This window comes from Mixophyes fleayi, chromosome 2, assembly GCF_038048845.1.
Source record: "Mixophyes fleayi isolate aMixFle1 chromosome 2, aMixFle1.hap1, whole genome shotgun sequence".
NCBI lineage: Eukaryota > Metazoa > Chordata > Amphibia > Anura > Limnodynastidae > Mixophyes > Mixophyes fleayi.
In genome coordinates, this window is record NC_134403.1 from 169,509,265 (window position 1) to 169,522,303 (window position 13,039).

At 39.4% G+C, this 13,039-nt stretch overlaps 1 protein-coding gene across 4 annotated transcripts in view; it reads right to left on the reverse strand.

Annotated features, from left to right (window-relative positions):
• CAMKK1 (calcium/calmodulin dependent protein kinase kinase 1) overlaps positions 1-13,039 on the reverse strand; it is a 293,477-nt gene that overhangs the window by 180,921 nt on the left and 99,517 nt on the right. For all 4 annotated transcript variants that reach the window (XM_075194965.1, XM_075194968.1, XM_075194966.1 and 1 more), the window contains exon 2: positions 5,623-6,118. In XM_075194965.1, the coding sequence (XP_075051066.1) occupies positions 5,623-6,018 (396 nt within the window). In that variant the 5' untranslated portion in view covers positions 6,019-6,118. The remainder of the gene's footprint in view (positions 1-5,622; positions 6,119-13,039) is intronic.

A 13,039-nucleotide genomic window follows, 5' to 3' on the forward strand; every position in this document is an offset into this window, starting at 1 on the left:
GAGTGAAAACCATTGGTCAATTGTACGATGCAGATGCCTTTAAATTGTTTGAACAGCTTGCTAGAGAATATTCTATACCCTGCACCATGTTTTTTTTTTCTTATTTCCAAGTAGGCCATACAGTGAAAACACAATTTTCTAGGCAGCTACCATCTATCTGAATCCATGGTTCGGTGACCTTGATGCCCTGAAAAACAAATGGGTAACAGATATAGGCCCCTTAACCAATAAGAACTGGGACTGCTGTTCTCGACAGCTCTCGATACTCTACTGTTTTCTTGTGGTTTCAACAAATACAAGTTGTGGCTGGGTCCCCGAGTAGAGTACGACGGCCATCTTGAAATGGTCTCCGGCGCCAAGAGGGTCAATACCCGGCGCCAGAGGGGTTAAATCACCGGCACTAGGCGCTGCGTGAACTGTATATGTAATAAAATGTTTTATTGTAATAAAAAAATGTATTTTAATGTGCGCACTGCAGCATGTAAGGGGTTAGAGAGTGATTGCAGGAGGCTTATTTTTATTATATTTGCTTTTTTACAAACACCTCCGGGAGGTGCAGCAACTCCTGGGGGCCCCAGAAAGCCAAGTCCCTAGGTGGAGCTCAAAGAACTTCAACTAGCGACAGGGCAGGGACCCTGGAAGTAACTTTGGGCAGTAGATTTAAAAGATAAATCTCTCGCCCCAGACAGAGAGGCACCAGGGGAGTAGAGTGGGCTGAGCCCACCTCTCCCTGGCAGTTTGTGGACAGGGTGGGAAGTATACTCCCCCTGCCACTAGCAGCAATGTTAAAAGGTGTTAAACTCTCTGGGTTGATTCAAGTGCAGGCTGCATGAATCAACCCATATTGTTTAAAGGGACAGGAGGACGGTTTACCTCCTGCTATGACAAGTCTCCTAATGTGTTTAAAAAGGGCTCTGTTTTGTATTAAAGGTTGTTCTTCTTGTTTCACCTGACTTGATCACTGGTACCTTCAACCAGTGTAAAGGCAAATAAACATCACTTGCTTCAAAGACCTGCTTGGAAAATTCTCTATGCTTAAATTTCTGTGACCTACAGATTAGACCCAACTCATCCGTTCCTGGCTGTTCTGAGGTTTGAAACCAGCTTTCCGGTACCACAGCTCTGTCCGCTACCCAGCAGCTCTGGCCAGTGTGATAGGCCAGGGGTGAACCATCCACAGCAACCCTGATCAATAGTAAGAGGTCAGAGGTACCAGCCTAGGTACACCAGCAACAGGGGTACATTAGCAGCGTCCGTTACCCAGAAGGAACCCTGTTTTGGATGCCGGTAAGGAGTCCAGTGGTGATAGCATTTGCAAGCCCCTCCCGCTGCAGTTAGATGGCGCATTTGGGATACAGAAAGGGAACAGTGGCAAAGCAAGCCCAGCTGGTTCCCAGCAACAGGCATAGGCGGTTCATCCGGTCACACAAGTGTTCATTCTGCACAGTGCATATCTCACCCCTATACACTCAGCAAAATTTTGCCCTGATGCAACTCCCTGTTGCACAAAATGTAATTCCGCAAATGGTACCTTCTGGCATCTCCTTTGGCGCAGGGTCTTCTGTTGTATTCAAAACGCCAGTATAGATATTCCCCACAGGTCACCGATCACTTGCATATTTGGACTTCGTTTAAAGGGCAAAGTGAACAGACTGACGCAACTCTATTTCACATTTGTTTATGGTGGCTAAAGTTAGCATAACCAGACACTGGTTACACCTACGAGCCATGCGATAAAACACCAGATAGCACTGGTTAAGTCCACAATAGGGCATGAACAGTTTGTCTATACCAGCAGGCAGGCCCTAAAGAAATTTGAATACATATGGTGCAGGTGGTTGGATTCCCCCTACGTGTAGGCCTCCAGGAGAGGCTCGGTTTTGGATGGTTGAGCCTGCGGTTGCCATGCTATATGGTTTGATTTTCACAAATAATACTGTACCTCGCTGTCATGGGTACTGAAAAGATATGTTTATGATCTTCTATTTAAGATTGCCCATATTACAGTTGCTATGTTCTCCGCAAATGAATGACAAGCACATTGGACTCCTTTGCAATATTTGTGCTGCCCCTTTATTATTTTTCTTGATTTTGAAATAGAAAACAAAAAAACACTTTACTGGCAAATTACTATCTACTCACACTTTCATACATCAGCGAGTTTAAACTCGCCTGAGAAAAATCATTGAAAAACTCAAATCACAGCTTGAAACATTTACCCTTATATTTCTTTAAACTGTTTAGTATGTTCCATCTGCGTTCATTAGAATGTCTTTCAAGGATCTAGTAGTTCTTCACACATAGAGATTACAAATACTTCTCATTAAGTAAACAAAACTTTAATTACAATTAAAAAATGCTTTAATTCGAAAGTTTTTATTCCCACATGGTGTACTAATATATTATTTTCAATATGTTTCTTTACAGGTTATACAACGAGATCCCCCACATCTAAAGCATCCTATAGGGGTGAGAGGAAACCACCTTAACTTTGCACTACTGATATTAGTCTGCCTAATACTACACTCTATACTAAGAGATGGTGTTTTTGATACCTTTAATTTAGTTTTCAAGAAGTTAGGGGCCAAAATATTTTTCAAATTACTGGATCCTTAGGTAATAATGGTCTCAAAACAGTATCCTGTTTCAGAACGGGGTAGTGTTTACAAATAATTTTCTTAATAGTTGCTGATGCTTTATTATAATTTAGAAATAAAAGCCCATTCCGAAATTGTAATAGAATTTATTATTATTTTTATTCTCTCTTTCATTGTTCTCAATGATACTGTTGCAATCAATTCTATTAACCTCCATAATTTCAGGAATAGATTCTGTCTCTTAGGAATCAAAAGAGTACCCCTATCCATTTGGTTTACCTCCTCCAGAGCTTGTTGGACTAATTCAAAGAAAATTGGAAGCCATTAGTTTAGCCTGTTCAGAAAATAAGTAGAACAATTGCGGAAAATCAGAACAATTATGGCAAAACAGCATAAACTGTCCTTTAGAGATATTAAATTTCCCCTTAGAATATAGTACATGTTTAAAGTGCAAATATTTATTACAATCTAATTGTTTACAAAATAAATAAAATAAAAATTAAAGTAACAATGGAGAACCCAACACACATAGGGACAAGTCCAGGAAATCAATGGTGTTCTGGTGATATTTGTGAATATATTTGAGATAATTATTAATGTTTAAGAGTGTAACAAAATCCAGTGCCTGTGACTCACCACCTCTCCAAATAATAAATAGACCATCTATATAATTGCCATGATAGCCGATATAAAGGAAATACTGGCAAATACTGTCATGGAAACAGATGACCAGACATGGATGACAGCTCCGATGAAGCCAAAACATTCGAACAGCAAATCAGCACTGACATAGTCAGGCAGTGTCCCTTCAGTAGAAATTATATAGATAAATTGAAACTCGAGATTTTCTAGTGGTAGCACACAGGACCAGCAGTAAATTAGTATGTCAAATTGTATTTGAAAAATGCGGGGATGAGAGGGAAATATGGCCAATTGTATTTCAGTAAATCAACAGATAGGGGGTTCACTGCCCCAGGGCTTACGAGTGTGTTAGACACAACAACAGTATGATGGCACACAAGTGGACAGTAACTTGCCAGGTAATTAAAGATGCATGTAAGGGGAAAGCACCATGCCCAGTCAGTAGTGGAGTGGTGAAAGAGGAGTCCTCTATGGTTAAGTACCTAGAGGCAGCTGCTTGAGAGGGAAAAACAGTACCTGTTCTGTCCACGCTAACAGCAGACCTAGGAAGAGCAGCGGAGTCGAAAACTGGAAGTGCGAAAACTGGAAGTGCGAAAGCTGGATATTTGCAAAGAAAAAAAAAAAAAAAGGATAAATGAAATTTAGAAAACTCCAACCAGCCCTGGCATTAAATCAATAGCACTCACATTTAATAATTAGGCCTCCTTCCAGTCCTAACATTAATAATAATAATTAATAATACTTATTATAATAATTATAATAGTACTCACAAAAAAGCAATAGCATTTAAGTTTAATATAACCATTTTCTACAACCATCCCTGACATTAAATTATTAATATTCACATTTAATAAATAGCCCTCCTCCCCACTTTCAAATATTAGCCCCAAACCATCCCAGCATTAAAGGTCCTGTTACCCCATCTTAATTTAATAGGCCCAACAATAAATTAAATTGCCCCACCATCACCGCACAAATAAAATAGCACCCATTAAATAATTAGCCCTCACCTAAAGTCCACCATTATATTAATAGACTACCTCCCACCAAAAGGCTATCAAGACCCCCCCACTCCCTCACACATTATAGCAGCCCTCTCCCTCCTATAATTTAATATAGGCAGCACCCCTTCCTTATAGTTTAGAATAGGCAGACAGGCCAGGCCACTCACTTACCTTTAGCTGCTCTGGCTGGCGTTGCTCCTCACAGCAGGCAGACACCAAGTGATGTAAAACTTGCTGTCAGCGATTGGCTCCCTGTTGCTGTCCACCAATGTTTTCGATTGCCCCCGCGCCGACACCCCCCACCCGCGCCACATCTGCTATACAGTAATAACATATTCTTGTTCTGTATACAGCTAGGTAGAGGCAATGTTCAGACAGCAGAGATAACCACCATCACTTAACACAATGTTCTTGTAACGTAGGATCGGATATTCTCTCTACACAGACACATAACAATGAATACACACTACATAAATAAGTGTTTCATATAAAATCAGATTTGTTAAGAATTCATTTATTTAGCTAATAAAAAGTTGACAAGATAGCAATAATTGTTTTGTGTGCCATAGGTCTTGAGTTCTCTGTACAGCGCTGCGGAATTTGTGGCGCTATATAAATAAATGGTGATGATTATAGGTCTGATGTTTAGGAATACTTTGTGTCTCATGTCTTAGCATGAGACACTTTCTGGCGTGCATAGAATGCTGAACATAACGGTCATGAATTCAATGTCATTTCAATGTTGCTTTTCTATGTTATAAGATATTGTATATTTAAAAAGGGAATTATTGGATATTTGTAGGTCTCTTCATTATATGTTAATAAAGGATACTGCCATTGCTGAAAGATGGTTTGTTGGCCACAGGGAGGCACTGTTCTGTTGCAGTCTGCAAATTATATAACTGGGCAGAGCAATCAATGAGGATTAACTTATTTTTTTACAGAACACTTTGTAGAAAAAAAATAAAGCTATAATAAAAAAAACAAAAAAAACCTCTTTGCACATAGAGAATATTTTTCACATAACTAGGCCTGCCATAATTTAAAAGTTTGGAAAAATAAATTACAAATAAATAAATCAGGACACTGATACGATCTAAAAAGTTTGCTCATGCCCTAAAACTGACCCCATATGTTTGGGTAGCAAAAAAAATATTCAAATAAAAGAAAAAAACAAACACACACACAAACAAAAAGGGGACAAGTTTCTACTAATATTTGGTTACATTAGAGGTCTGATTTATGGGAAGATAAACCATTAAGACTACAATTGTAACGATTTGTAGTGGGGAAAAAAAAATGTTGCTGTTGCTTTTAAAACAGGACAGATGGGAGGTCTACTGATATAGTGATTTCATAAGCTAGAAGTTGGAACTTACATCAGAATCCGAAATAGAGACCCGGTTGGATTCGATCGTTGGCCTTCGAACTATTCGAGGTGATATGTGTGATGCAGGACCAGTTGCATATGGACCATAGGCATGGCTTTGAGAGGGAAGGCAACCAGTTGTGGGCCGTTCCTGAAGGGATAACTTTCTGTTTGAAAGCGTAGGTCGAGATGCAGCTCTCTGGAAACAGCTCAAGTCCCTCTGGTCTTGGGAAGAAAGAAACACATCCTCACTGGTTTCGGAGCTCATACCATTTTTTCTCAGACTGTACATTTCTTCAGAAAACAGAGCATCTGGCCCCACTGTTTCTTCATCCACTTCTATAGCAGCAACTCTCTCAGCAAGCTCAGACTGATTGTCTTTACTTGGGCCAGAACCACAATCCATTGTGTCAGTGTGGGAAAATTCCAGCAGTGTCTCTAGGGTGCAAGATACAATTTCCGAACAAACTGCAGCAGATATCCTTAATTAAGGTCTGTTGTCCAGCCTAAAGAATAAAAACATAATTGTCAATGTCAACAAAGAGAAAAGAAGAGTCAAATGTGTCCTAATTGGTACAGAAACACAGAATCTGCAATAGAAATACTCTTATTTGTAAAGCTTATTTGATGGTATAATGAAATAAAAGCACATGGGACTCATCACTGTACAGATATCTGACGCATACAAACCAAGCAGTAGAACCGTTCTTTTAGAAACAAATTAAGTAAAATGCTAGTTTCCTTTTAATTACTTAAATAGTAGTCGTCGTCCTCTCCTGGATTTCATAGATGAACCTTTTTTTTTTATTTCAATTAGATCTGTGAATTACCCATAGTGAGAGGAAGAGACAATTAGTGCTCCTCTGGCAAGCTTGTGAAATTAAAGTCATGCAGGTTACTGCAGTTATTACTCTTTATTATCATAACCTCAAGATGATATATTAGGAGTTCTATTTACCACAAGCAGAATAGGACAATGAATTATGCAAACCACTATACCACAACTAATCACCAATTAACCGTTAACACAGATTCCGTAAGTCTGAAAATATCTCCACTTCATATGTATATTTATGTATAACATGCATGCCATTTAGCATGTTTGGGGCTCCCTATTTTACCACTGATCACGATGCATAGGTTTTGCACACAATGAAATTAAAATGTATTCATTATTTTGTATCCGATCTGTAATATAGCGGAAATGTAAATTCATCACAGTCTTTTCTTTAATAAATAGCAAATATATTTTAACTCCACGCTGGATCCTATATGCATTTCCCTGAACCAATTAAAACAACTATACATATTTGGCATATTTAATTAAAAAGCAAGGTATGCATGAATAGGGGATTCCTAAGTCTCAATACGCATACATTATTAAATGCTAGCAGGTTCATATGGGTATCATTTCTACTCAAACTTCTTGTTGTACTATTTAAACATTCTGTCCTGCTGTTCAGAGTCCCTCCCTCTACCATTCCCCACCAGTAAATAAAAAAGGGAACATTGAAAGGACAATCCTTTAGATCATGGTTGTCCTACCTGCGGCCCACGGGCCGCATGTGGCCCAGCATGCCTGTAAATGTGGCCCAGCCAGAGTTTTGGTTGTGGAAAGGGGGCAGTGTTGAAAAAAAAAAATCCTGCAAAAAAAATACTTACCTTGCTGTCACGTCAGCTGGCGCTCCGGCTCCCTCCCTGGTCTCCTCCTCCATGTGGCGCTCGCAGTGAATGTCAGGGGTGACGTCATCACACCATACATCCATTGCGTGGCGCAGCACAGAGGAGTTACCTGCGCGAACAGGTTTTAAATGTGCAGTGCTGAGTAGGGTGAAAATTTAACCCACTGTTACCCTCATCGGAGGCTGCTCCATGAGCCATTTTTCCCACCACCCTATCTTTAAATCTCTGTAGATTTCTATTAGTCCTCCTGATGCTACCTATATCGGTGACCATTTCAAACTGGTCAATAAAAAAAAAAAAGATTAATGGGTGCAGAAAGAGAGGTAAAAAAAAGTTTTTGGGCATTTAATTCCCCGAACCCCACTAAGGGGCAGATGCAGGTAAGTTAAATTGTAGCTGGAAATGGGACTACTGCTTTAATCATGATTCTGCAACAGGTTTCCTAACTCTTACTAACTTAATTTCCAAGTAAGTTTAATATGTTAACTATGTTTTCTATGGTTTTTTTCGATGATCAGCTATCGTTAGTGTTAATGTATTTTATGTGCGGCCCAAACCAACTCGTCGTCTTCCAATGTGGCCCAGGGAAGCTAAAAGGTTGGACACCCCTGCTTTAGATTGTAAGCTCTCTCAGGAAGGGCCCTGCTCTCTCTTGCAGCATCCCTCCCATCTTTTCCCCATCCCTCTCTTCTCACCTTACTCTACCATCCTTATAATTGCACAACAAATGCCCATACTTGATTTCATTACCCTTCTTGTAATACTACTTGCGTTATCCATGCATTTCAGTTCAACTTGTGCTATGTAAACTGCTGTGAACTTTTGTTTATTTATTTGAACTGTCTACCTTGTTTGCACTACAGCCATGTATGCCACCCTATAAATAAAAGTGTGATATCATAATCTGCAGCATTATTCAAAGGTAAACAAACTTTATCTATATATCATGCCTTGCCATTTGCTTGTAATAGTTTTATTAAATGGTTCTATCCTACTCTTCAGAACAATATATTTTTTTGAACAATGCATTATTTACTAAACATTATGAAACAATCAACTACTCTTTATACATTTCCACTTTTGGGCTCATTTATATTAACATTATAGTACTGGGAAGAATCATGCATGGCAAATTTCAGCCTGGGGGGGGGGGCAAGACTGGACTCAGCAGCCTATTTTAAGGTAAGTAAAATGCAAGTGGCCCAGTGACCCAACCCAAGGTAGCTCACTATGGGACCGGCCTAGGGGGCAGATGCCCCCCTGCCTCTATCACCTTCTTAAAGGAGCAAAGACACTAGTGGAGGGGTACAATAGGTTATTTATGCCAGATGGGTGGATAAGGAGCTGGAGTCCACTCCTGATTTGGTGAGATATGCACAATAGCCATTACCAGGCATGAGACACAGCTGGGAGTACAGCGGCCAAACAAACTTTTTATATACCCATCAGCAATTATAACAAAGAAAAAACTTTTCTTAGTGCCCGTAAAGGATTTCCTCTGTAGCAGTAACTGCTCAGAAACAGTGTACAATCTGGTAGGCTGGGTGGAAACAAACCCTAACAGTTAGACTTTAATTGACCTATCTGTGACTGATTTAGTAAATGCAATGTACAGCTTAATTATTGAGGAGTGTATATTAAAATTATGATTTGTGTGCAGGCAAAGGGACTGACCCTGGAGAGGGTAACGCTAGTGTACAGTTGTGAGAGAACATATTGATCAAATCTTCTGAAAAAACAACTTTGAACAGACTGGAGCAGCCTACAGCTTATTAGAGCTGTCAGCCATCACCAACCTATTGGCAGTAATTTAAAACAGCCACCACTAATCATTCATATTTTCTATCACTATTTATTGCAGCAAAAGAAAATAGTCGTTTGCCCAATTTAACAATAAAATGTTAATGGGCCACTGAGCGATACTCAGCTCCCCAGTGACACTGGCTGGCCGCCAGTCTTTGGTCCATCTGCCCATGCGTGAGCTGGCTTCCTGTTCCAGATTCGGGGGGAAAAAAATAAAAAATTACTATTAGTAACCCCTTATCACGGTGTACGGTCAGAGGTATGCAGGAGGGTGGTAAAGTCACACGTCTCTTTCGCTCTTCTCTGCCCTAGCTAGCTTGTGGACGTAAGTGATCAAAAGGCCTGTGCCTATGCAGGTGTTAGGGCAATGTCTCTACAGGGTGGACACAGGTGTAGAAAGGTGGTGGAGCAGTTCTCAAAGTTGGGGGCAGACCATCTCTTTATCCCAAAATAAATTCTTTATTTACACTTCACATTCTTAAATGGTTGCAATAAATCAACTATATACAGCTCCCTTTCTCCTCAACAGTGTTCTCTCAAGTCATCGTGCTTCTATACAGTTCTGATTTGAAGGAAAACAAAATGAGTGATAGATTGCAGTGATCCTTTTAAAAAGCCAAGTGGTGTTTATGAACACAGGAACATAAACATGATGATGGGGATGGGGGGAATGAAAGGACGGATTTCAAATTAAGGACAAGTACATTTTTGGCTACCGCATATTAGACTGGTGGCCTGAAAGATAAGGGAGTGCTATGAGCGTATTAGCCTAGGGCACCTGAACCCTTAATCAGGCCCTGAATAGTTGTCATATTGCATACCAGGTTCTCCTTAGCTTAGGAGTTTCATACATACTTTGTGTAGCTCATCTCCAACACACACATGCAGCTCTAACACCTTCTCCATGTAGTGCTCAGCCATATTTGCCAACTTTTTATTGTCACTTCTGGGAGATTCCAGAGGAGATGGGAAAACACAACTGCAGAGGTGCAAGAACCACTAATCGCATCATTTTGTCCTTGTCCCCATGATGAAATGGCGCAATAGCATAAATTTTGTCATAGGGGGTATGTCCAAAATTACAAGTTTCTCGATGAATCGCGCCATGGAGGCTTCCACTTCACTAGAAAATGGGCAGGATGCTGAAGAATTGCCTACTATTCCAGGAGTCCCGGAGCCCTACTTAGAGTTCAGGAGTCTCCAGTAACTTTGGTAGATTTGGCAAATATGGTTTGAGCTGTAATATCACTCAGTTGGCTCTAACACCATCTCTCGTGCACACCAGACCCCAGCTTAACCTTCCTCTGGGGAAGAGGGGGGGGGGGGTTATTATCACTCAAATGGGTCTGGTATTAACTGTGGTACACCCCCGGCCTGACACTTCTGCCAGTGTAACTCTCAGCCCCTCAATACGCACAATGCTGCCTCTTCCAGAAGTAAATATTTGGTAAAACGCTGTTCATTCACTTAACTCTGAGGTATTGCGTTATGGTCTCTCACCATATGATGAGGTGGCCAAGAATATATGTCTGGATTCGCTGCTTTCAATGACTGACTTCATGTGCCTCCCTTGATCTGCCAGGCTGTACCTGGCAGATCAAGGGAGGCCTAACCCTTTAGGTTTTGTTATAGTCAAGCTGTTGAGAGTCTCTCCGCAACAGGATGTGGTGTTGTTGTCCCACTGTCACGGATGCCAAAACTATTACAATATAGCCTCCTAAGCATGGGAAACCGGATTCCTTTAAGGCAATGATTTGTGGGCTAATCATATACTATTTGACCAAAATAAATATCACAGATAGGGGAAGGCTGGTAGGCTGATGGCATTTATGATCAAACCGCAAAAGAAAAAAAAAGAAAAAAACTTTATAATGAATTAAAAACCTTGTCTCTGGAAACTAATCAGTCAGAGCACAACACAGTCAGAGATCATAGCTCAGTTTGAATCGTACCAAGTTCTAAATCTACACAGCCCCCAAGCTAGTGACTGCCTTTTGCATTCTTTGTTATCAGAGGTCATCCCTCCAAACTTTACATCACAGCAGAGGGAGAAATTAAATGAGGAGAATACAGAGCAGGAGGTTAGTCTGGCTATACAATCATTACAATTAAACAAATCCCCCTTCACAGATGGACTTAATGGGAATTATTATAAGCTTTATCAGACAGACCTGACTCCTGCAATAACAAATCTAACACATAAAAACAATATAGAAATATACATCATGTGTGGCCAAACAGAAAATTAATTTTATGTATTTAACCAAATCACTAATTTATTTCCAAAAGACATTTGGCAGACTGCACAGTCTGCATAAACTACTGTTCAAGGGACAAATGCAGCAGATTTACTACAAAGATGTGTCTACTGCATGTACCAAACATATATATTTAATGATACGCAGGGACCCATCCATGTGATTAAACTCATATCACAAATATTTAAAGATCAAAAAGGTTTATGCTGAAATGTGTAGTCTTGAGTAATATGAAAGGAAAAGTATAAACAGAACAGGTGCAGGGAAACAATTGAAGGTTAATTTTTATTTCATTTTTTACAATTGTAATACCTTATCGGCAAACTTTAATGTTCCCCATTTGTGTAGGAACAAATTAACTTAGTAACAACCTTTAATTGTAATTGCACTGAAATGACTGGAAAGCCATGGGCTGACCGTGAAGCTCAAGGACAAGACAGTTGAGAGCAGGAGTTGAGGATGGTAATGGTTAATTCTTCTGACAAGATGGGGAGTTAAGCACCAAAAAAAGTGTATAAAGTGCAGAAAATCGTATGGGAATCAGTTAAGTGCAGTGATAGCTGTGGCTGTTATTACACCTGAGTTGATCATTAAATGAGTCAGTAAAGATAATGTAATAATGGAACCGATGCCAATCTGATTACCTCATCATCACACTTAATTATAAGAAGAAATAAACTAGTATTCATCTAGGAGTATTTCAATGTAAAGGCTGGCCATAAATCCTTACTATCGGTTAATTTCTAAGGGACTAAGAAACATTATTAATCAAGACTACGTTAATTCCAACAAAACGGTTTGAATTGTGCTTGACATATACTAAGGCGTAAAATGCTATAGTATGTTTTTATTAATGCATAAAGAGCACAGCCATAAACCAAAAGGGAAATATTTTGTACCAACTTTGCCCCTCATCAAAACTAGCTAGCAACACTTCTGGCTACAAGTGCACCACCATAACAGATGGTTGGATTTGTTAAAATTAGAACACTCATTAAGAATTAGAGCACTCATTCACCGTTATGACTGCTGCTATTGAGCCTGCAATAACAATATATGCTAAATAACGATTAGATAGTATGTATACTAATGTAAGAAGAGAAATTAAGTAATATCTAATGCTAGTGTTATTCATGGTAAACATTAGCCATAAAGTGTTCCAGTGTAGAAACAATTGTGCTACAAGGTTTGAATGTTATAATTCACACTTAATTTAAGTATCAAGGTTTACCACAAAATCCTGTTGGGAAAATAAAATGGTTATGCTTTTGCCCTAAGAGGTTACTAATCTTCTCAATGTTATGAGTATATCTGAAAATACGCAGTATGAAGAGATTTAATCCTCAAGCCTGGATATGGTTGAATACATATATATTTATATTAGCCATAACAGGTACACTATTACTTGGTAACCTGGGCCACTCCTTTTATCCAGGTTACATATAGATTAAATGTATCAGTATAAGGAGATATCAGCACCATATTCATTTTATGTCACTTGTTTTATTACACAGCTCAAAGTGTGCCTAGAAACATGCATTTCTGCAGAAGAGCAACTAAAAAGTGCAGAATTAAATATAAATTTTTCCATGCTAGTAGGCTTACTTATGTGTCAATGCCATACTCAATAAGGAACACCTATCGAACATTTAAAATTAGCTTGTGCAAAACTTTTGTCTGTAA